Source organism: Microtus pennsylvanicus, chromosome 3 (genome assembly GCF_037038515.1).
Source record: "Microtus pennsylvanicus isolate mMicPen1 chromosome 3, mMicPen1.hap1, whole genome shotgun sequence".
Taxonomy (NCBI): domain Eukaryota; kingdom Metazoa; phylum Chordata; class Mammalia; order Rodentia; family Cricetidae; genus Microtus; species Microtus pennsylvanicus.
Genome location: NC_134581.1, coordinates 68,791,410 through 68,817,236, shown reverse-complemented (window position 1 = coordinate 68,817,236; position 25,827 = coordinate 68,791,410). Strand labels below are relative to the sequence as shown.

Genomic DNA, 25,827 nt, shown 5'->3' with positions numbered 1-25,827 from the left:
GCTGAAGGCTAAGCAGGTCACTGATCTATCTATGAGTGCAGCACTAAGTGTTAGGAGTCATTTTATTTTTGTTCCCTTAGCAGAACAGTAGTATTGTTTTTTTTTTTTCTCCCTAGGTCACTAGCTTTTTGGTGTCTCGTTCTTGCCACCCAAGCAGAGTTGGGGTTGGGTTCCATCTCAGGGTGTGGGCCTTAAATCCAATCAGATGTTGGTTGGTCATCCCACCTGGCACTCCTTTCTTCAATGCCTAAGTCTTAAGCAGGGGAAAACTCTTCACTGCCCCACTTACCTTTCTGAGGCCCCTGGGTTTCAACCACACATTGATTCTCAGCACCCAGAGCTGCTGCCTTTCCTGGCTTCTCTGAGGAAATGTCTCCACTCCACTCTCCTCTCAGCCCCTGCTCCTGCAGTGTTCTCTTCTCTGGGCAGACTTGATTGCTCTCTCCTATCTCCCTAGCTGCTGTGTGTGGACCTTTATTACTGTCATAACACACAGCACTGTTTGCTTTCTTCCTTACCCAAACAGAGGGCCAGCCTTATAAACTAGCAAGGGCTTATAGCCTAGCTTCAAAAAAAATTATTTATAAATTATTTTTGTAAAAAAATTAATTTTCTTCATTTCAGGAAGTACTTTTATGTGTGTTAGTAAGATCAATGCTTTTACAACTAGCAGTGGAATTCCAAAAATTAGAAAATTAGAATAAGCCAACACACTGTGGTGAAGTCCAATAAGAGTGTAGTGTAGAGATTTTGGTAATAATTTTTTTTTAGAGATAAGGTATCACTATGTAGCTCTGGCTGTCCTGGAACTCACTTTGTAGACCATGCTTGCCTCTAACTCACAGAGATCTGCCTGCTACTACCTCCTGCGTGCTGGGATTAAAGGTGTTAGTCACTTTTCTATGATTTTAAAATATCTTATTTGCTATTTAAAAGTATATCGGTAACTATTAGCTAACACCAAGCATCTTTCCAGAACAACAGGAGTGTTTTAGGAAATCTGTGTGGCTCTTTCCCTCACACTGAACTTTCAGGGGTGAGCACCTGTTCAGCAAAGGCTCAGCACCAGGCGAATACACATGCCAACATCACGAAATTGAAGTTTTGGGATATTTAGATCAAATATTCAATATTTCATTTAAAAGTGCTAATATTTGATGTGAAGAACGAACTAAAACGGCATGTTTCTGTTTAATATGTGGTAATGTTTGATGGAGTTTTTGCTCTATTTCAGATTATTTCCTTCAGAAAGAACCCCAAATGTGGGATTATGTGTTCTAAGAGTTATGAGCCCTCTTAAAGGCTGAATCACCACACCAAATTGTTTGCTAGAATTTGTCTCAGTTTACATTCCCACTCAGCATTTGGGAGTACCCTTTTTATCTTCCCAGCTTGAATACAATCTTTTACTTAAATATTTACAGCTATGATAGCCAGCTGAAATGCTACAACGGCCTGGATTTGTTTCTGCAGAGCATAGGATAGGCTCAAGGCTCCTGCGTTCGGGTTTAAGTCTTGGCTCTGCCATTTCCCAGGAAGGCTGCATTGACAAACACCTCTTCAGAGGCTCCCCTTTACTCATTAGCTTATTTTAAAGTCAATAAGAGCTTTCACCCTGAGCCCAGGATGTCGTAATCATTAGACAAGGCAGTCATGAGAAAGCGCTTCACACCGTTCTGAACACGTGACCAAGGCTGACCGCTCCACTTTCAGCTGCAAAATGTTCCAGAGACTTTAGTTTGATTTGTGCTCTACGTAGGGACTTGCATACCATTTTTACTGTTCCTTTGTCGCACCGTGGAAGGAGGGCCAGCAAGTATTCCTCCGGTGGTATCCAAGAACCTCAGGAACCTGTCTGGTTACAAAGCACGCACCTGCTCCCCATCCTTGAGGAATTTGCAATCTAAAGGCTTCTGAGATCAACCTGGACTCTCTGGAGGCTTTTTAATTGTTTAGTGAGGTCTCTAAGGGCGGTGGTGGTAACTCACTGAAGAGGAAGCCTGGTGAAGGTGTGTGCTGGGTTCCCGGAAAAGCTACTTTCTCAGCAAAAGCCGGTAAGAGGAATTATTTGCTCTATAAAAGTAAACTAGAGGTTTTTTTTTGAAAGTTCGTCTACGAAAGTTACATTAAGTAAAGCATCTTCAATGGAATGCGGCAGAGTGGTAAGATTTATGTCGTTGTTGTTTGTACAGTCGTACCAAGTGTTACTCTGAATCCCAGCAGAAAACACCCAGGGTTAGCAGCACGGAGAGGAACCCCCCCCCCCCCCAGAAGCAACCAGCCGCTCTCTCTAGGCTAGCGAGGGGACTACAATGAGACTATGGTCAGAGGGAGAACTTTCTCCAAGTGTAGCATAATTTAGGTTTGGCTGGTCTTTGGGCCCTATTTCTAACTTTTTCTTAACCTACGCCTATCTGCCAAGGAGTATCCCTGCTATAAACAACAAAAAGACCCGATCACATTATAGGGTCATGCCCACTGGCTTTTTGAGATTACTTAAAACACTGCAAAATTGAAAGCACCCAGCTTTTCTATTTGGTTAAAATCTGCACAAAATTAATGTTCTTTTGTTGTAACTGCTGGGCCTAGATCCCCCCCCCCCCCAGCCTGGGATCCTGATGCTCAGCACCCAACTACACTCCGGAGCGGCTCCTCGGGTCCCCCCCTTCCTCCTGGGAACAGCTCCACCTCGGGGGCGCTGGAAACGCCCTCCGTGAGTTCCCTGGCACCAGCGGGAGTTTCAAGTTTCCACTGGCGGGGCGGGGGCAGGCGGCGGGCGGGCGGCTCCGCTTCCTTCACTGCGGGCTTCGGACTCGGGCTCCCGCCGGCCAGCGGCGTCCTCGTCCCTCGGGAAGCCTTCGCCAAGGCCCGGCAGCGCGTCCCCCGGCTGAGGCCCGTTCGTCTCGACCAGTGGCGCGGAGCACACCCGCCCCCCCCCCCCCCGGGAGGGCAGGGAGACACGCCGTCGCTGCGGCCGCGGCGTTGGCGCTCGGGCCCCGGCCTCACCCGCCACTGGCGGGCCGCGGGAGGAGGGGGCGCGGGGCGGCCCCGCCTTCCCCCCCGAGGAGGCGCCGGGCGGCCATATTGCCGAGCTGTCTGCGGCGGCGGCGGCGCGTCTCCTCTCAGGCGGCTCAGGACTCGCACCACCGCCTCTCCTTTCGCTCACTGCCAGCCGCGACGCCCCCGCCGAGCCGCGCCTCAGCCAGTCGGCGGCGGGCAGGGAAGGAGCCGCTCATTTTCGGGGTAAGCCCTGCTCGGCGCGCTCCCTGCCCCGGCCCGGTGGCCCGCTCTTCCCCGCCGAGGCGCTGAGGTGGCGGCCAGAAGTTGCCGGGCTGTGTGGCGCCGCGGCCCGGGCCTGGCGCGTCTCCGAGACGGGCTCGCTCGCGCCTGGCCGCCCGAGAGGCGCCGCGGTCGTTAACGGCTGAGCCAGGCCGCTTCCCCGGCGTCTCCTGCCGCTTCGCTCCTTCCGCCGTCGGCCTGGCCGCCCCGGGCGTCGGGCCGTGCGGGTTCCCGCCGCCGTGAGACTGGGCCCCAGGCTCGGCCCGGCGCGCCCCCGAGGGCCGTGGCGAGCGCAGGTCGGGGGTGCTCGCTCGCCCCCCGGGGAGGGAAGGCACGGTTGGAAGTTCTCCCCCGGCCTCCCGTTTGAAAGTCGGGGTGTTGGATTACTAGAGAGCGTGTGGACGCCTTAGCAGCGGGAGGGCTGTCGCGTTGCCGGGCTTGGGGCCCCGGCCGCTCCCGCCGCGCGAGCCCGCGAGGGAGGCCAGGCCCCGACTCCCGGCCGCCCTACCTGCTGCTGCCGCCCTCCTGGCCCCTCGACCTGGCCCGGGTCGCGGAGTAGCCCTGTGCAGTGTCAGCAGACCCCACCAGGAAAGTTCGCATCCCTACCTTTCCGTGCTCCCGAACTCCGTCTCCGAGCTAAGTTTGAAAGGGGGCCGTGCGTTATTTCAGTGAAAATAGCACGGCTGTTCCTACACAGATGTTTAAGTGTTGCCAGGATTCTGGGTGGTTTTTTTCCCCCCTCACCCTAAAAGAGTGGTCATTCGTTGGGAATGTGTTTCAAGAGGTCAACTTCATAAAAAAATGTATTAAAATACAGTTGAGATTTTGTAGAAGAGGTGCGAGTGCGATGCCCCGTCGGCTGTGTGGTGGCACCAAGATTTGCATGATGTAAATGCAAAAGCCCACGATAATGAGGGCTTATGTGATGAAAGAGTACTTGGACACTGCAGTCTGTTGTTGACCGAGCATCTTTTTGTCTTTTTTTTTTTTTTGTAGAATACTTACAGGACCATGACGGAGCACAGAATAAACAATTACCCTGTTCATTTTGCTGCATAAATAATGGCTTAATCCGCGTGCCAATACAGCAGCACTAGATCTGGAAAGAGAAGCTAATTTTTAGGATTATGTTTGCATTTTTTTTATTCTTTAGAATTTCTGTGCTTGCACCGGTGTGCAGTTTATCTTCCAGAATAATCATTTCTTCAAATATGACAAAGTGCAGACGACGTTTCAAGTTGTCAGTGTGCTGTGAAAAGAATTACACAGACTTTTTTTTAAAGCCACTTTGGAAACTGTGTTTTGGAATTTAATAAGCAGTTAATCTTTGGAACGAATAGTCACTAGGAGTCTTTAGCTTTGTTTACATGAGAAGGAGTTTGCTTGTGACGCTTAAGAAATGTTAAGCCTCTGCGGGTCCTACATATTGTTCCCGGAGCTTCAGATAAGAGAGAATGTAGGAGGAGCTCAGACATGTTTGTAGACTAGAATTAGTAGATTTTACTGTGGGAACAACAGATTGAATCTTAATTTTGTGGAAACTGACTGCTCAGGTGGAAATGCCTGCTGCTTGTCTGTGTGAGGGGTTGACAACAGGCTTGGCTCTCCCTCAGTTGTCAGTAGTGACAGGAGCAAGAGCTGGGTTTTGTTTATTGCTTTTCACCATTCCCAAGGGCAGAATTGAATTATTAGCCAGTTTTTAAATCTCTGGCGAGTAGTTGGAAGATTTACAGATTGATTTTGTTTTCATTTCTCAATCTTTTAGTATAAAAGTTACGTACGGTCTGATGTAGTAGATTCTGAAATGTTGAGTGATGATGAGAGTCCTGGATTTTCATTCATTTTAAATTTAATGCATTTTAACTTGACCCATTTCAAAATGGGGTGGTAATACTTTAACTTTTCTTCCAAAGACCAAAGCCTTGAAATACTGTCCCGTTGTGGTCGTGAAGCCTGAGCAGTGCAGATGGAACATATCTGTAGAGCATAGGTAATAGTTTCCTGTTATTGGTGCAGTCTGGGAGATGAAAATCTTTCTTACATGGCTTATGCCTCTTACTGCTGCAATCTGGGAAGTAAGGAAGTTCCTCTTGGATGTCTTGGGTCCCCTGCAGATGAGGAACTGGTGGGCACTAATTGACCCTGTCGACATCCTGAGTATGAACGTGGATTGAGTTGCTCTCTATGAGGCTATTTTAAGTTTCTTGACCATAGGTGTCACTAGAGGGTGTTCCGGGAAAGCCCTGACTTCAGTAGCTCACGGCTTTGGAGATAGAGGTATGCAGTCTGACTGGGAGCTGCTCCCTCTCTAGGTGTGTTACAGCTATCCCATCTGGCCCATTCATTCAGTTTCTGTGTGCTTCTTGGTATTTATATTGGATTTATATCTTAAACCATCTTTTAAAAAAACAACTATAAAGGTAATGCATTATATAGTAAAGTTGTAACACCCAGAAAGACATTAAGCCACAGAGTAAAAAAACTTGTCTTCTCACCCCAGAACCCGGCAATCCTATCCTCGGCCCCGTTTTTCATAGGTAATTGTCTTGTGTATAGAAAGTGGTTACCCTTTTCTGCAAGCATGAGCACGCCTTGCTCCTGATCTGTGGGTCTCAAGCCTGTTAGGGCAAGGTGCTATAACAAACCTTGACACAGTGTTTGTTACTTATATTAGACATGAAGTAATTGTATTTTTCAAATTTTCATAAATTGAAATGAGTGGGATTTGCTGTCCTTATTCTCCGAAGCGTTTGTGTGAGCACATGTGCCGATTTTCTTGGTTAATGATTAGAGGTAAGGTTTACCTTTATAGCATAAATTCATGGTAGAAGTTGATGCACACATACAAACATGTACATATACATACACTGCACACATAAGCACAAAATATTGTCTTTTGAAATAGGTGTGTGATTTGAAATAGCAATGTATCTATATAATATGTATTTTTACCTGGAAATTGTTTAGAGAGGAAAAGTTGTCTATGTGATTAATTCCTTTTCCATCTTTAATAGTGGGCTCTAGTACCAGCTTCTCAGAAAAGGTGGGGGTTATATAGAGCTTCCTCAACATTGAATAACAGTTATGTATAGCAGGCCTTGCAAATTCATCAATTTAAAATAACTAGAATTTTTAAAATGATTTTTATTTCATGTGCATGTCCACATGAGGGTACCAGATACCCTGGAACTGGAGCTACAGACAGGCATGAGCTGCCATGTGGGCGCTGGGGGTCAAACCCTGGTCCTCTGCAAGAGCAGCCAGTGCTCTCAACCACTAAGCTTTCTCTTCTGCCCCAATAACTAGATTTTTTCTTTGTTTTGTTTGTATTGAGACAGGGTCTCTGTAGCCCTGGCTGTCCTGTAACTTCCTATGTAAACCAGGCTGGCCTGGAGCTCACAGATACCTGCCTCTGCTTCCAGAATGTTGAGATCAAAGGTATATGCCACCATGGTGTGATAATTCTAAATTACATGTAATATGTTGTATGTATATAAACAAGGTCACTAAACTTTATACATCTATGTTTATTGCATTTCTTTATGATTTATGTATGTCGGAAATAATAAAGCAGTAAAGTTAATTTATTTGGAAAGATTGTTTAGTAATTTTTGTGTATTAGTCTACCAGTTAAAATCTATAGGGCAAATCCAGCCTGCTCATGTTTTTGTAAATAAAATTTTATTGGAACTTGTCCATGCCAATTGCTTACATATTGTCTATGGCTACTTTTAAGCCATGATGTCAAACCATATGGCTAAAAAAACCTAAAACAGTTACTGTTTGCCTTTTTTTGCAGAGAGAATTTGCTTACCTGTAGCTTAAAAGAAAAAGAAGAACAAAAAGCTCTACTATATTGAAAGAATGCTCAATCTGGGCCTCGTGCTACAGATTTCTGATCCTAAGTGCCCTGGGATGAGGCAGGGGATTTCAAGTTTCAAGGCCATCCTGGAAAACTTAGTGAGACCTCACCCCCATCTCAAAATAAAAAAGAATAAAAGGACTGCAGATACAGTTTACTGGTAGCATAGCTAATAGGCGTCAATCCCTGTTGACTGGGTGGGGTTGGGCATGCTTTTAGATACAGTATAAAGAAAGGAGTACTACATTATTTTGTCTAAGATAGTAAAATTTATAAAGTTGCCTCACTATCAGTAATTGATATAGAGTATTTTTAAACTTTAGTTAATTCTTAATAGCTTTTAGGACCTTTAATGTTTCCTTTAATTTGTAAACAATTGAAATTAAGACTTGCTGCAAGTGAATTTGTAAAGTTTTGAGCCTTTACATTTAAGATGCACGGTGAGTAATAGAAAATTACTTAGTTTAGACTAAGTTCTAAGATTTAATACCCTGGCTTAGACTAAGATTGGTTTTTATTTTGGTTAGCTGCAGGGATGAGTTGAGTACCTTGTCTAGATACAAAGTATTTAAGGAAATGAGGGTTCTTTTACAGAAGTTTCTCCCGCCTTCTGCTCCTTGGCCAGATTGGGGCATGTTCGTTATCTCCCAGCATTGGCACTGTATTCAAATTGTTTTAATTCTGTTCCCATTATTTTCCTTAGTCATATACCAAATATATTGAATTTCTTGTACCCAAATGAAAACAGATCCAAAGTGACCTGTCATACATTAATATACTTAATTTAATATGAATATGTAATTTAATATATTTTTCAAAACTGAAATTAAAAAACAAAAACCATTGATTGCTGTTAAAGTGCTTTATTGAATTATTACACACAACTAAACCCAGCCTTCTGATAGTTTTTGCAAGTAAGGTTTTATTTGAACACACTAGCACATTTACTTAATTACAAAGAACAATTGCAACATAGACTGTATGGCTTATGAAACCTAACATGTTTATTTACCTGACCCTTTACAGAGTTTGCTGAACTTTGTTTTAAGATGTCAGTCATACATCCAGGCAATTGTTACAATCTGGTAAATACTTGTTGGCATTTAGGCCTGGAAGATGGACAGGATCCTGAGGAATTGACAACACCACGTGTGCCATATTGAATGTTTTGAAAGTGTGTAAGTGGGATGGTGGTGGATGTCAGCTGGAGTTAGTAGTAGTGTGTAAAGTTTTAAGAATCTTCTGATATCAGTTCTGACTATCTCCTGCTTTCTCCTCTTTAGAAATTTCAAATCTTCCCCGTCGTTTCTGTAAATTAGTAGTCTTTGAATAAGACAACCATGGTAGATGTATTTGTCTTTAAAAAGAATCTCTCCTTCATAAGAGACAATGAGGACATACAGCCTCTTAGCCACAGTTAATTGAGAATAGTCTTTCCAAGTCTGTTGTGCCTGTGTTCTGTGGGCTAATTTGCCTCCAAGAATAGCTATGTGTATCCCAACGCCTATGATAATGCCAAGTTGAAGTGTCAGAGTTGGACTCTGTATGGGGGAAGGATTGAACTTCGTTAGATGTCATGAAGACTCTGATACTTAAATTTTTTTTTAGGTTCTGGACTTAGAGAAGCTATACAAACTTAGTTTGGTTTTCAGTAGAAGTGTATATACTGAGAAGTTTACTGCTTTCACCTGGGAACACAGCATGATAATCACCATCAGTATTAAATGTGACACTTATGTTTGTGTTTAGCTTTTACTGTTTCTTACTAGTATGGCCATTTTATGACATTAAAATAAGAAGAAAATGTTTTCCTTGACAATAGCCAACAGCTAAAGTGAGTATTGTGTGTAAGCCCAGCTCATCCAAAGCAGCAAACATCTGAGGACCAGTTGTGAGACTGGCACCATCCTAATTTCTCTAAAGGGAGAGGAGGCGCAGGACATCGAAGCTGAATGGCTTTTATGGTAATAGACCTGCCAGGTGTCCTTACTGACCAAATGCGGTATCTTATTTTAAAGATACTTAAGACTGAGTTAAGTTTTAAAAAACCAGCTACTGCTGTGTAATGTCTGATGTTGTAAAATAAGATGTAGACATAGTTTTAAGGACTTCTCAGTTCAGCGTGAGTCTTTGGTTCTTTACCGTGACTTCCATGGACCTGCTTTCTCCGAGCACTTCTAAATGTTTAGTATATGGTTTAAGTGTAAATGGAGCAGTTGGGCTGCAGAGAGCTGTCTTACGTTTCACTCCAGCACATGTTCACAAATGATAATGTGTCACCTACCATCTGCGCACCTTGGGAACAGTGCAAAGTACTTCCAAAATTTTTATGTCAGAATTAAAATTCAAGGTAAAGCATTATTTTTGTAGTTTTTACATTTAAGGTTTAGAAATTTGAATTTTCTCAAAACTCATGAATATTTTCTTAAACATCTTTAAAACATAGACTACATCTATATGAGCAAGTGTCAGACTTAGAATTTCCTGTCACTTGTGTAGGAAATTCAGCTGCTGAGGTGATGATTCTGGCTAATTTTCAGTTTTGATATGATCAGAGGTTGGTTTTCAGCTTGATTATGGTAGAGGAGAAAGCTTTGTCAGCCTCTTCTTAAAAGCCCCATTCGGTGTCTGGGACGGACTTGCCTAGAACTGTGAGAAAGAAAAACAGAGTAGGTTAGTGCCCAGAATCAGGGTTAGAAGGGCTCCGACCTCACCTCCATGTGACCTCCATGCCTTTGGGCAAGTGGCTTACTTGCCTGGGTCTTCCTTTCTTTTGGAGGTATACAGGTGCAGGTGCTCAAGTATGGTGGGGAAGGAAAAGGGAAGCTTTGTGAGGATTAGACCATGTCCGAGTTTCTCTAAAGCGGGCCTTCTGCAGATGCTAAGGCAGTCTTCTGCTCTTCACCTGGGAACCACATGGGGAACAAAAAGGAAAGCATTATACCATTAAACTCTGCTAACATATAATAAATACTTCTTGCTATTTTTAAGGTTTTAAACCTTAAAAGGATATGTGAACTTGAATGGATAAAGTTATATTCTTATTCACATACTCTATTATGAATGTGGCAGTATCAAAGAAACTTATTTCCAGAAGACTTAGCTGGGATCTTGATATATGTTCGGGTTTTCTCAGTATAGTCTTTATGATGGGCTCTACTTAGAACTCTGGCGATTCAGTCCAGCACCACTGTTATTAAAGGGCTGGAAGAGAAGCACATGTGCTACTTTGACATAGATTTGTGGATCTTAAATTTAGATAATTACATTCAAGAATGGTAGGTTTCTTATAATTTTTTGTATTTTATGCAATATTTTATGAGTTTATACACTTCTGGGATGTGGTTCAGAGGACAAGAGAGTCCCAAACAGGAAAAAAAGGATTCAGTTGTTTTTTGTCAGTGCTATAACTGTGTTTATTTGCCTGCCATTCCCCTTATTAGTGCATTTTAGATTTGTCTTTGCAATATTGCTTCTTGTTTCTTAGTAAATTGGACAAGAGTTTTTATTTTTTTGGAATTTTGTGCAGAGACAACTTGTGCTTCCCATAGTTTGAATCCCAAAAGACTGAAAACAATTGTAATTAGGCCTTGAGAAAAGAATAACTTGCGAAGTAAAATTAGTTTGATGTTAATTATTGAAGCTTCAGTGTAAACCACTAGTAGACTGCACTTGGCAACACCTGTTGCAGCACCCGCCCTGTTTGTTGGCCTGTTGTGCCGCTGCTGGCACAGAGCTCCACTGTGGCACAGGCAGGACAGAGGATGCTGTGTGTCAGTGCTTTGTCTTTATTGTGTAGCATTGTGTTTGCTCTGTGGTAGTTTGCTGGAGATGGGAGACAGCTGCTGCCAGCATCTCTTAAGACTGAAGACAAACTGTTGACTAGGTAGTTGCTCCCGTTGTGTTTTTCGGAGGATGTTGGTGGGGAAAAGACACAGGCCTCTTTAAGTAACAGAGAAGTGGGAGAAACTGGATTGGGGAAAAATAATTACATTAATAAACCTGCAAGTGAAATTTTAAAATCAAGAAAGGAGACAAGTAAGAGTCATTATTTTCTGAATAGTAACACGAGAGAAGAGGGAAGTTGACCAGTGTTTGGTACACAAAGTATGTTTGGCAGCTGCATAGATATTTAGGCAAGAAAAGGTGCTGAAAACAAAGTTGGCTTCAAGCTAGAAATGGAATCTCAGATACATGTGTATGTTACTTGGCTTTTTATGTGATCTTTTATTTTTTGTTGCTATTAGCGGGATACTAGTTTTATTTAAAATAAGACCCAAAAAGGAACTAGATAGGCACCATTCATAAGTAGCATCTTGATAGGAACACCGTTCCTTGATCATTAAATGGACCAAAACTTCGATTTATTCCATTTATCCAAAGGTTCGTCCTAGAAATTTTTAGATAGAATTCCTACACCTACCACACTGTGTAAGGCAATAAACTGATATAGAAATAGAAATGTGCTTTTGAAAGTTTTGCCTCTAATTTTAAAAATTAGAAACTTAAAAGTAAAACCTCCATTAATACTAAATGATGGAATAGATTTTGTAGCAGATTTGTGTTTTTGCATAGTTGGAATGAGTGTTTGGTTAACATGTTTTACCTCTGCTTAACCTTTGCTGAACGTTGACTCGGTTTGTCCAAATGTATAGACACAGACTCCTACAGCACCCTGGAGTGTGTGCGTCATGCTGTCACACAGTGTCAACTGCTTGTGGTTTTAGTCATCGACTGTAGTAAAGACCGTGGCCGAGAATACCTTAGAAAAGAGTTCTTTTTAGTTACTGCTTTCAGCTTTATGCTAGAAGCAGAATTTCTCTTTCTAGAAAGTTGTGCATCTTATTTATAAATATGTTGACATCACAATTTCTAGAAATACAGAACCAGTTTATGATGCTGCTATGATGCTTGTCTGCTTCTTACCATGTAGGTTCCTCAGCATTGACATGCAGAAGTCTTAGCTGGCTACTGTGTATTGACCACAGAGTAGTATCTGAGAGTTAGTTTGCTTTGTGGCTTTAGTTTGTGAAGTCTTTCGCTTACTTGATTACTAGAATGTATTTTGCATAGCAACTTTATTATAGCTATTGCATATTTTCTTATGAACTTTGATTTTTTTTTTACTTCTACCTATTTAGGGATGTAAAATAAAGTGCATTCATTTTTTTTATCATAGTGCTTGTATACTTATTTCTCTAAAATCGAATTAATCTGTTTTTTTTAACCTTTCCTTTTGAAAACAAAATCTGTATTTTCATTTTAGAAGCTTACAGATTCATCCTGATTTATAGAGACTTTCATATTTTGGAGAATAACCATTTTGACCTCTTTTTTGTCATTTATAATTTAAAGAAATGTGATGATTTGTGCTTGGTTGACCTAGGCCATATCCTTTGGTTTCCACGGAGCTCTCTCTCTTTTTTTAAAATTTTATTTATTTATAATTTGTTTGGTTTTTCGAGACAGGGTTTTTCTATAGCTTTTGGAGTCTGTCCTGGAACTAGCTCTGTAGACCAGGCTGGCCTCAAACTTACAGAGATTCACCTGCCTCTGCCTCCTGGGTGCTGGGATTAAAGGCGTGTGCCACCACCACCCAGCTCAGAGATCTCTTATTAAGGCTAAACTTTATGCAGATTGTTTTTACTTGAAACACTTTTGGTGGAATATAACTTGAAATAAGTCTAATTGAAAACTTGGCCAAATTATTTAACTTTCTGTTAGCTGCCTAGCTGGTCCTGTGTTTAAGAAATATCTTTTCTGAAATGTGAGTGCTGTAACTTAAGTTTGTAGAATCTGTTGGATAATTAAGATTTTTTTTGCTTGCTTTTTTTTTTAATCTCCTTGCTGGTGAGATTACACTGGAGGGACACACCAGGCATATAGTTCAGAAAATAGTATGATAGATGATGAAGAAACTCATTTGAATCTCTCTACCCAGCTCCAGAGAGTACTGTGATGGGGACTGGTATGTTATAGTACAAAACACTAATTCAAGAAAGCACTGAAAATTGGTCGACACAAAGAAATATTCTAAGTATTCTGGTGGGAGTAAACCTGAAGAACACCTTCACGGTGATTTGGTGGGGTGCACCTGAAGAACACCTCCACGGTGATTTGGTGGGGTGCACCTGAGGGACTCCTCCACAGTGATATGGTGGGGTGCACCTGAGGGACTCCTCCACAGTGATATGGTGGGGTGCACCTGAAGGACTCCTCCTCGGTGATATGGTGGGGTGCACCTGAGGGACTCCTCCACTGTGATATGGTGGGGTGCACCTGAGGGACACCTCCTCGGTGATATGGTGGGGTGCACCTGAAGGACTCCTCCACAGTGATATGGTGGGGTGCACCTGAGGGACTCCTCCACCGTGATATGGTGGGGTGCACCTGAGGGACTCCTCCACAGTGATATGGTGGGGTGCACCTGAGGGACTCCTCCACAGTGATATGGTGGGGTGCACCTGAGGGACTCCTCCACAGTGATATGGTGGGGTGCACCTGAGGGACTCCTCCACCGTGATATGGTGGGGTGCACCCGAAGAACACCTCCACGGTGATATGGTGGGGTGCACCTGAGGGACTCCTCCACAGTGATATGGTGGGGTGCACCTGAGGGACTCCTCCACGGTGATATGCAATGCAGTGCAGGGCTGGCAAGATTCATTAGGGATGTGAGCTCTCTAAATTAACTGAAACACAAGCCTTGATGAGCTGAAAATAAAATTTTAGAGAGATAAATACAAGAATAAAAAGATTTTTAGTTATACCATCAAAGTCTTAAAACACTTTTTTTCAGTCAAAAAAGGCTTTCCAGGGATGTAATGGATGGGATAGTGGTTAGAGCATTTTCTTCTCTTCCAGAGAACCCAAGCTAAGTTCCTAGCACTCAAATTGGCCCTCTAACTCCTGCTCCGGGACATTTGACACCCTCTGCTCCGGGACATTTGACACCCTCTTTTCACCTAGCAGGCACCTGCATACACACATAAAATTAAAAATTAAGGATTTTTTTTTTAATTTTTACTTTTTTAAAGTTATTTGTTGTCTGAACTTTCTGTCCCTGCCTGGTTTGTGCAGTCATTAAGTCCCAAAGAAATCACACAGAGTTCTATATTAGTTATAAACTGATTGGCCTATTAGCTCAGGCTTCTTGTTAGCTAATTTTTATAATTTATATTAGCCCATTATTCCTGTCTGAATTAGCCACGTGGCTCGGTACCCTTTTCAGCTAGACATATCTTCTTCTGTAGCTGGGTAACAACTGCAGAAATGAGCTTTCTTCCCAGAATTCTCCTGTTCTCGTCTCCCCACCTATACTTCTTGCCTGGCTACTGGCCAATCCGCGTTTTATTAAAATAAAACAAGCTACAAACCATTGTCCCACAGCAGTTATCTCTAGAAATAAAAATAAACATTGAAATTTTAAGCCATGGGCAGGTAAAAATAGATTAACAATAACTAAGAATGGGGCTGGAGAAGTTAGTGATTAAGAACATTTCTTGCTCTCTCAAGAGGACTGGAGGTTGGTTCCCAGAACATGCATCAGATAGCTAACAGCTGCCCATAACTCCAATGCCACGGCTCTGATGCCCTCTTCTGGTCTCTCTGGGCACCTACACTCATGTAGCATATATCCACACAAACACACATACACATAAATAAGTGGTTTTTTTTAAAATATATACAGTGTTCTGCCTACAGGTATGCCTGCAGGCCAGCAGAGGGCACCATATCTAATTATAGATGGTTGTGATCCACCATGTGGTTGCTGGGAATTGAACTCAGGACTTCTGGAAAAACAGCTAGTGCTCTTAACCTTTGATTCATCTCTCCAGCCTTGACATAAATAATCTTTAAAAAACAAAACTAGAGAAGCTGGGCCTCTTGGTTCACACCTATAATTTTAGCACTCTGAGGCTGAGATGGGAGGACTGCCTCAAGTTTGAGTCCTAGGCCAGCCAGAGCTACATACTGTGTGTGTGAGACCTTGCCTCAGAATGCACACACATAAAGACATCTAACTGTAAAGACACACTGGCTAGAGGAATATCACTCAGTTAAAGGGATGGGAAATTTGAAAATGTAATCAAAGATTAGTTCGGAAAATTTCAAGTGTCCAAAAAGAAGTACTTGGTGAAATGTGGATGAAAGAAGAGGTTGTGACTAATAGATTCCTAGAATTCAAGGAAAGCTGAATCTTTAGAACAAGGAAGCTTACCAGAGCAGTGACAGGGAACCTGACACAGAAGAGAAGTAAGAGTTGGTGCAGTAGAAAGGACAGTCAGATCGATAGAGGAATAGAGTGATAGCTGACTAACAAATGCCAGAATTAAGAGAAGTAGTAACTTCCCAATGCTGAGCAGGCACGGTCCACACATGACTCTGTATGTTACTGTATGGGGAGAGACCCCTTCACTGGAGGTTTAACCGTTCCAGAACTGCTTATCTGATACCAACCTAAAAATTCATGGAAGTAAAAAACTGACATTTTATCAGAAGTCATTTGGGAAAGCTTAATGTATTTGTTGAATTGGTTAAGTAGACTAGAATGAATAGAATGAAAGATTTAAAAATTAAAAACTTGGCTTAACTTGATCTAACATACTACCCAACACATATCATATAGTATTTTTGTTTATATCTGGAACAAGTCACTGCCTGACCCTGCACTAAAGTGTTTAAATATTGAAACAAATACAGAAACAACATAAAATTAGCATTTTGCCTATAGATATAAAACTCTTGCATTTGAAAATTAAAAATGGAAAAACTAACAAATCATTTTTAAATAGTGATTAGAAATCATGGTTTGAAACTGAACGTTTAGGTCTTAATAATGGATGAGAGAAGTACATACAAAAATCAAAGCCATCCAGGCATGTTGAGGGCAGGAGGGTGATTGAGAATTTTGAGAACAGCCTGGGCAGTATAGTAAGTTCCAGGCCATTGTGGACAAAGAGTTAGAACGTGTCTGAAAAATCTAAAAACCAAAACCACCCACAGCAAATGAAAATCCCTATGACCTTACAGCCTATAAAAATGGTATAGCTTCAAGTGTATGAGAAATATTTTCCCTTCTCAGGATAATCTTCAGAAAAGGGGAAAGAAACATTGTGTCCTTGGACCTTCCGTTGCGAGATGCTGCCTTTTCATTTTGAACATGAAAGTTGTATTTGACTTGAAACTCCTTTAATTCAGATGTGCTTAGAATGCTCATATGGTTTTTCTATAAGTGACTTAACTATAAGAAATAGATAAAGAAACCCAGAGCAGAAAAGTTGGGCATGGTGTTGCACGTCTTTATAATCCCAGCATTTGGGAGGCAGAGACAGATGAATCTCTGAGTTCAAGGCCAGCCTGGTCTACAAAGCTAGTTTCAGGACAGCAAGCAATACAAAGAGAAACTCCGTCTTCAAAAACCAGGAAAAAAGAAAAAAGAAAAGAAATCCAGAATAGATTTTTTAAAAAAAACCAACCAAAATAACCTTAAAATTTAAAACCTCTAGTAATGCAGTGTAGATTATTACCGTAGTACAAATGGGGTGTGTGTATCATGATGCATAGTTGTGGTTTGGGAGCAGAATCTGAGTGATAGAACAGTACATTTTCTTTACATTGCTAATGCTGAGCTGAGGTATGGCTGTGGGTAAAGTTACTTGCTGCACAAATGTGAGGGCCAGAATCTGACTCCCTAGGTCTATGGAAACTCTGGGCAGGTGTGTTGATTCACTTGTAACCCCACAGCATGGGCGCTGGGACCTCAGGATAAGCTGTGCCAACTATACTAGCTGAATGGGTGAGTTCTGAGTCCAAGTAACAGACCCTGCTTCAGTATGTAAAACAGAGGCACCTGACATAAGCCACTGGTTACAACAAGTACTCACATACATGTGAACATATATACTCATGCATGTACATCACAATACACATGAAAAAGTGGTGTTATTATAATCTTAAAAACTATTTTGATCCAAAAGAAAAGTTTTGATAGACTTTCTTGCACACATATAAGAGCAGTGAATTGTTCTGTGAACTGTGAAAGAAGCGAACTTTATAGATCATGTTTTAAACATTTATGAATGCCTCTAAATGTTATAGATGAAGTTTAATATCCAAGTGATAAAAGAAATTTTTATATCCAGAGTGGTCTGTTAGTGAAATTACTTTAGAGTTGTCCTTAAACTTGGATATATTTAGTTTCTGACCTTAAGGCATGTTAGTGGAATAAAGTCTGGAAATTACTTTGTGTTCTAGAGTGCACAAAATGGTCCAGAGTAAGAGAAAGTACAAGAAAACATTGGGAACTAATAGAAATTAACAAAAGTGAAAGATGAATAATTAAAACTGAGAAGTGATTTTTTTTTTCTTTTAAGTTCAGTAACCAAAGTGAACTGCCAGAATTAATCTGGGGGGGGGGGGGTAGGCAAAACCTCATAGTATTTAAGAATTTAAAGAGAGTCATAGTTTTACATCTAGCAAAAATAATCATGAGCAAGCACAATGACTATGTTTCTGGAAATGCATAATTGACCCAAGCTTGATGGAAAGCAAATTTGGCACTGGTGTAGGGGTTTAAGTTTTGGGCCATTTTATAGTTGAGAACCCTATGGCTGTTGATTGTGGAAGCGGAGATTTTAGGATTCTGAGGAATAAAAGCAAACCAGTTTTGAAACTTATTTTATTTTTGTGCATAATGTAACTCAGGCTGGCCTCAAACTTAACTATGTATTCCACTTTGGCCCAGAACACTGCCCTGCTTGGGATTCCAGTGCTGGGTAACAGGCTCATACCACCACGGAAGGAAGCTGTTAGAATCAAGACCTGTTTATAATACCTGAACCAGGGGAAGTAAGGATGGAAGTGTTGGAGAAATTTTGGTCTGCAGAATATGAATGTGTGTGCGTGTGAGAGAGAGGAGGTGGGGATAGGAAATAGGGTACAAAAAGTTGAGGAATGGGTGTTTTATGTTTCCTCCTGAATGTCACTGCCCAGTGACTCATATTTTAAAAAAAGCACAACCCACAAAGCTCTAAAGGAAGTTTCTGTATATAGACATTTATTGGCATGTGCTTGAATAAAATTCAGGGAAATGACCTTATTTGAATGTGTTAATTCAGCTGTGCGTACATATATCTTGGCAGTGGTAGGCTCTACATAAGTTTATCTGCAGTGTCTCTGATACAGCATTAGTCAGAGGAAGATTTGGAGCTAGAGTCTCTTTTCCTAGAGAGCTGATAATGACAGATTTCTCAGAAAGGCAAACTCATCGATGTTGGTGTTTCTTAGTAAGAATGTTTCCCCTGTGATGGCCCTTTCTTACTTAGAGAACTTACACATCAGCATTTGCTATGGAGGCCACTGGCTAGCTGGGGACCGGCATGGGTGTTGCTTTGCAGAACCTTGTGGCTGCCGTCCACACCTTAGGGGAATAAGCTATTGTGTACTTTCCTGAGGTTTTAGAATTTCAAAAAGAAAACTCCTTTTTAAGGAAGACAATTTGATCAGCATTTTTTGTATCTGACAATACAGAAGAAAGGTTGAAAAATATTCCTAATTTTTCCTTAGCACTTAAGTCTGCCTATCTTCATTTTTACTGTTCCTTTCCATACAAGGCTGGGTTTGTGGATGAAATTGTATGAGAGTCAGTCTTTGGTCCTTAGAAATCACATTTTCTTGCTGTTTTAATAGATAACATAATTTATGCTATGCTATTTGAGACATGTGCTGCTTCCTGTACCATATACCAGTCTTTTTAGGGAATGTGAAATGCTAGCTGAAGATGCTGAACATGAGTGTCAGGGAACTAACCTGATTTTAAAGTAGTCTACTTTTCCTTTTTGATAAGGTGCAGCTGAACCCTAATGTGGAAGATCATAAAGTGTGCTTTTTTTCTTAACAGGCGATAATAGTTTATAGAACTGAAGAGTTCCTGAAGAAGGTAACAGACAAGAGAAGGAAAATGCCGAAACCAGTAAGTTTATTTTATTTCTCTTGATAATGCTTAGCATTCTGTGGGTTGTGAAGATAATCATGGGTGATAGACAGTACTATTAAGGTTATCATTAATGAAATTTGGGACCAAGCTGTCAAAAAAAGTTCTATCCTTGCTTTCATAGTTAATCTGTGTGACTTTTGTTTAATCCATTTTGCTCTTGATTTCCTTTTTATAAAATAGGGCTATAATTTCATTTGCTCAAGGAAGGAGACAATGATTATAAGAATCTAGCATGCATTTAGTGCTCAATAAATTTAGCCCATTGTCAGGAGAAAATAGTGGCAGTGTGAAGGAGCCATTCTTTTTAACTTTCTTCTATTTAGAACTTGAACGACAGCCTAGGTTTGTATACCTAGGTTAATTTCTTTCTATTGGAAGTTTCTTGACTAAGATCCACTCCTTTGATTTAGGGAAATAAAACAGGGTATTTTCTTCAATGTTATTTTTAGCTATCAGTGTGTTTGTATATAACTCTAGGTAGCCTTGAGTTCATAATTTTCCTCCATCAGTGTCCTGAGTCTTGGGATTGAGATAATACAGGTGGAGTGGAGAGATGGCTCAGAGTGGTTAAGAGAACATTTGTTATTACAGAGGATCAGTGTTTTATTACAACACCTATGTCAGGGGCTCATAACCTCCTCTAACTCTGGTTGCAAGAGGATTTGATATCTCTGGCTTGTATAGGAACCAAGCAGCATTCATGTACATAAATCCATGTATACACATATACATAATTAAAAGAAAACAAATGTGGCACCATTACTGACCAATTAAATTTTTAAAGAAAATTGTTGGTTATTAGAATTTTCTATTATGAATATCACCGTGGAATGACTTTGATGCAAAAGAAGGTTAAGAATAAGGTGTACAAATCAGAAAGAAGCAAAACTGTGTGCACGCACACATACCTTCAGAGGCCAGTCTTTGACTGAAGCTGGACCTAACTGGTGGCCAGCAGGTCCCTGAGATCTTAAAGAGGATATCTCCCCCATAGCTCTGGGGTTGCAAGTGTAGGCTAGCCATACTCATCTTTCTCACATATGGTGTCTGGGGATTTAAGCTCAGATCTTCCTTCCTGCACAGCAAGTACTCGTAAGTGCTGAACGATCTCCCCACCCCAGAGTTACAGTTTTAAAACATGAAAAATTTCATAGGTTGGAATCAGAGTTTAAAATGAATGTTAATAGCATCAGAAACAAAATACTTAGGGATAAATATAGAGGTGGCACTGGCACTGAAAACGTAGCATAATCTAACTGTGGAGAAATACACAATGTATGGAGACTTAATTATAAAGCATTCTTAAGATGTCAGTGTCCTCTGAATGTATCAGTAGATTTAATTCAGTTCTAATCATTTGAATCCTAGCATTCTTCTTGGGTAGGGAAAGATTGCTAAAGAAATTAAAAAGAAGCATGGAAAACTTAGCTGGATTAAAAACAAGAAAGGAACATCTGCTACTCTGCAGTCTAATTTTAGCAGGAACACGAAACTTTATTACTACTTTGGAAAGTGTAGTTTATCTTATAATTGATATTAATTTGTTACTTATCAATGTCAGGGATTAGCCCTGACAGAAATTATTTTTTATATTAGAGTGGAGGTGTGGAAATGAAAACACAACTTATATGACTATATTGGGAGGGAGTTTTAGTGATTTTTAAGAAATTTTGAATTTATGTTTTGAAAAAATTATTTGTGCTTACTTTTTAAGCAGCTTTTATATTAAAATGTAAGCTGGGGGAAATTTATTAGTATTTTGTTTTTTAGGTAGTGGGGAATGACTTAGGTTATGTTTTGTTTTTTTATGTTTATTTTGTTATGTTTATGTTTATTTTGTTATGTAGACTGAAAAACACCTTTTTTAGATGACCTTTTAAATTACAATAAAATTATAATTCAATTTTATATATTAGTTGAAGATTAGTTCTATGTGTTGTCAGCACATTAAATATCTAGGGGCTAGACAGATGGCTCAGTAGTTAAGAATGCACACTGCTCTTGCACCTGAGTGTAGTTCACAGCATCCATGCTGGACAGTTTACGGTCGCCTCAAACTCCAGCTTCAGGGCATCTGACACTCTCTTCTGGACCCTGTGGTCACCTGCACCATACACCAGCACACAGAAACACAGTGTGCATCTTTCTATTGTAAATACACTTTGATACTTTATAATACGGTGTATTTTGATCATATTCACACACCCCACTTCAACTTCTAATTCTTTCCAGAATCACCCTGCCTTCTTTCTCCCTTTCTAATTTCCTGCCCTCTTTTTTTTTAGTTTTTTTTAGTAATCTGCCAAGTCCAATTTGTGCGTGGACTACTATTGTATCATAGCCAACCTCCCCGTGGGCCACACTCATAAAGAAAACAGGCCCTTCTTAGAGAAGCCATTGATTGTCAGTAGCTCATGAGTTAGGGATGGAGGCTCCTGAGCCTTACCCTGTTTCATGCTAGACTGTTGACATTAAAAAGATAATGGTCTTTTCATTACACCTTTATTATTTGTGTTGTATTTGATTCTCCTTCCCATCTGCCCTTTCCCTGTCTCTCACCCAGTCAGTCAGTCCCCTCTTCTTCCTTAGGATATGTATTCCCCATCCTACCCCCACCTAAGGTCTCTTTTTCTTTTCTCATTATCTGCTTTCTAGTTTGATCTCTCTTGTTCAACACACACACACACACACACACACACACACACCATTGTCTTCCCTTCGTCTCCCACTGTCCCCCTCCCCTAAAATCTAGGTTTTGCATTTTGTACAAAAATAGTAGATATGAAGGGCATTTTGTACAGAAATAGTAGATATGGAAAATTAAGGGACCCAAGAATTGTTTTGCTGTCTGTCCTTAATTTTCTGTGCATAATGAGGTAGTCATTTTTTGCAGTCCAGGATATGATTCGTTTAACATTTGAGTTGTCGTAAACTATAGAATACCCATTCTAATGCATGGCTTATTTAAAGTAATTGAAGCTGTCTGAAACTTTGTCTTAGCTTTCCCTGGTAACCTCTTCTGTGGCTCCAGTGTTGAGCCAGGATGCTGACTGTGACGCCGTCCATCCTTGCCTGGTCCATGTTTGTATCCTCAGTTGTTTAGTTCTCTGCAGTTTTAACCTGTGCGTTGGCTTGTGTGACAGTGTCGTCACAGTGCAGTTACGAAAGGACTATAGACATTGAGAAGATCTTGATTTTTGAATCATGAAGTCGTTAACTACATTACTGTTTTTTCTTTTTAGTGTATTTCTGAGACTGACTGTTCAGTGTAATGATTTCCAGTTATATCCACTTTCCTATAGTTGTCTTATTTCATTTTTCTTCACTGCTGCATAAAATGCCATTGTGTATAGCTACCACATTTTTGGAGAGTTTCCACTTATTTGTTAAAAGATACCTAAATGGATTCCATTTTCTGCCTATTGTATAGCATCCGACATGGATGTGCAAGTGTCTCTGATGTGTCAGTTTGGGATCTTACTTGTGTAGGCCCAAGAGTGATAGAGCTGGACCATACAGTATATTTTTGGCTTTTTGAGGAACATCCTTACTAGTTTCCACTGTGGCCTCACCAGCAGTGAAAGAGGTTCCTCTTTCCCCATTTGTTGTCATTTATTTTCTTCAAGATCACTGTCTTCACTGGACTCTCGGAGCAGGTTGTTCATTTTACCATGTGTTATGAAAAGAAACAGGTTTTTGTGGCATTTTCATACATACACTTTAAAATGAAGAAATATGGGATAGTGGATGACATTAAAAGACTCAAGAGTTGCATTCAGTTTGAATACCTGCTCTGCTGTTTAATACCCATGTGTCCTTGGTTCTCTTTGTCTGTGCTGTGGGTTCCAGGGATTAATTGAGTCATCAAGCCTGGCATCAGGGTCATCTTGTTAACTAGTTACTTAGAATGAGGTATTTGTAAACCAGCCACCCACCTTCCTTCCTTCCTTCCTTCCTTCCTTCCTTCCTTCCTTCCTTCCTTCCTTCCTTCCTTCCTTTCGATTTCCTGTAGTAAGAATCAAACTATGTCACTTTTAGTAAAATATTAATGATGGGATGTATGGAGATCAATTGCAGAGACTTGCCTGTTATGCACGAGGGCTTCATTTTTCAGTACCTCCTACACCAGGTTTTTTAATCATACATATATATATCCCTATAATCCCATCAATGAGGAGGCTGATGGGGCAGTCATGAACACTGCAAGTAGGCCAAGTTTGAGTTATATAGCAAGACTTAATCTCAAAACCCAAGGGCTAGAGATGGTGCTTAGTGGTAGAGATTTGCATAGATGCACAAAGCCTTGGATTTGATTCCCAGACACACAAATACTAGAACTCCAAGAATTTTCTCATACTTACTACATTGTGAATATATTCACTTTACTAATCACTATCTTTCTTGGTTTTATTACAGATCAATGTACGGGTAACTACAATGGATGCTGAGCTAGAATTTGCTATTCAGCCCAATACAACTGGCAAACAGCTTTTTGACCAGGTATCATTAATCCCACAAAGCATGCAATTCTGTGTGCTTGTCTGTGTGTGGTTTATATATGTATGTCCTTGGTGATGTGTACATGCAGAGGCCAGATAAAATCAAATTTTCCTCTGCTTTATTTTATTGAGACATCTGTCACTGAATCCGGACTCAGGCTAGTGGGTCAACAAGCCACAGCAGTCCTGGTTCTACCCATCACAGTACTGGTGTTACAGGTGTGAATGGCCAAGTCCAGCTTGTTAACATGGAGACTAGAACCTGAACTCATCAGGTCCTGATACTTCAACAGCAAGCACTGTTAACCATTGAGCTATCTCTCTGATCCCAAAAGATGCAACTTAGATAATTATTGTGTGCATGCTATTGTATGCATCGTATATTTCCAATATCCTTGATAATTAATTCAACAATGTAGTGCTTGGAAGTTTTAACCATATATATTCAGGTTGTTTGAATAACTGTAGGGATATTTATGTATTTTTATTTCTACTTTCATGGGATAAGTCTTTAGTGTATTTTCAAAAACACACAAAAGCATAAAAGGGGCCGGCAAGATGCTCAGATATGCTGCCAAGCCCAATAGCCTAATCGAACCCCCGTAACTCATGTAGTGGAAGGAGAGGACTAGTGCCTGAGCATTGTTCTTTGTTGTCAGCATGCATGTTATATTTGGGCTCAAGAGAAGGTTTTACCATAAAGGCATGATAAATGAATAGATACCATTAATATAATTTAAACTTCATGCACTGTACACCTATAGTGAGACATTATTGCCTCAGCTCTCCCTGGCTTTGATACTCAGCTTCTACTTCTCTTCATAAGATTCCACAAATGACTCAGATCATGGGTGTTGGTGATTGCATCTATGCATTCACGTCCTGAATGTTGGTCTAGGTTATTGAAATTGCTACCTGTTGTTCTTTCAGCAATCCTTAAGTTCTGTTTCTTAACAATGTCCTTGAGCCTGAATACCACAAACCTTGACTGCAGTAAGTATGTAGAATGGCCAGTGGAAAGGTTCAGGTAAGGCTAGGAGCAGATATGGCCTTCTCATAACTTCACATGTGTGCATGTAACAGAGCCTCATTCTTTTAAAACCAGAATTTGCTGATTTAAATAAGAATCTTAAATCCCATTATAGGCAGTTCAGAATTCGTGTCACATTTGTAGAACGTTGAGTCTTTACACCGAAGTATATAGTACCTGCATAATCCTTTCATGGTTTTTCAGTGTCTACAGTGTGTGGATGGGTTAGGGTCTTAGCTGATATTAACATGTATCCCCACAGTGCAAAAGTGTGTCATTACTATTTTCCTTGTCACTTCCCTTCCCTACAGTCTTTACCCTGGGGTCGGTCCTTCAAAGGTGGCAGTGTCTTACTTTTTATTGTCATGTTAGATTGGGGCCAACTACTATGTCAGGCATAGCAGTCCTTTTGTTTGACTCTTTGTTGAATAACCGTTTTTCCTAGCTTCTCCATGTTCGACCAAAGAATAGAATTCATGTACTTAATAAGTATGCAAGAAGATTTCTTAGGGTCCAAGAAATAGTGAAATATTTGTGTTTTTGTTTTTTCTGTTTACTAGCATATCTGTGAACAGACTTGTACTGCAGTAATGTGTCTGTCAGTTCTTATTTGCAGGGGAAGATGAGAGCCACTAGGGAGCTTGGGCCTATTTTAGAATTTCCCAGCTGAGCTCTCTGGATGATTGTGTTTGTTGTGACAATTACCTACCTGTGTCCTCTGTAGCACCTTCTGAGTGGTCCTCATGCCCTTCTGTTAAGTCAGCATTGAATGTTTTCTGCACTTTGAGTCAGTTGCTTGTTGTTGCTGTGAGAAAATAACTTTACAAATGCAGCTTAAAGAAGGAAGGCTTAGTGTTGCTCAGTGTTTAGATCCATCCAGTCCATCCCAGTGAGGAAAGCAAGGAAGCTGGAACTGGAGGCAGCAGGTCACATCACACCCACAGTTAGGAAGCAGTGAGTGATGAATGCCTGGTTTCAGATCTTTTCGTTGTTGTTGAGTTCATATCTCTGGTTGTGGCATGGTATTGGCCTTGAGCTCACATCCAGGGTGAGTCTTAGCACTAAAGTTAACTAATCCAGATAATCTCTTGTAGGCACAGGCAAAGTTTGTCTCCAAGGTGATCGTAGACTCTCATATTGACAGTATTACCATCACCGT

General features: G+C 40.8%; 1 protein-coding gene across 2 annotated transcripts in view; it reads left to right on the top strand.

The window, feature by feature from the left end:
* The first annotated feature begins 2,033 nt into the window (after nt 1-2,033).
* Rdx (radixin) overlaps nt 2,034-25,827 on the top strand; it is a 65,636-nt gene continuing 41,842 nt past the window's right edge. The window contains exons 1-3 of one of the 2 annotated variants that reach the window (XM_075965914.1): nt 2,034-2,054; nt 19,044-19,115; nt 23,556-23,639. In XM_075965914.1, coding sequence (XP_075822029.1) covers nt 19,104-19,115; nt 23,556-23,639 — 96 coding nt within the window. In that variant the 5' untranslated portion in view covers nt 2,034-2,054; nt 19,044-19,103. Of the gene's footprint in view, nt 2,055-3,108; nt 3,244-19,043; nt 19,116-23,555; nt 23,640-25,827 lie in introns of those variants that run through there. The other variant, XM_075965915.1, reaches the window with a different exon arrangement.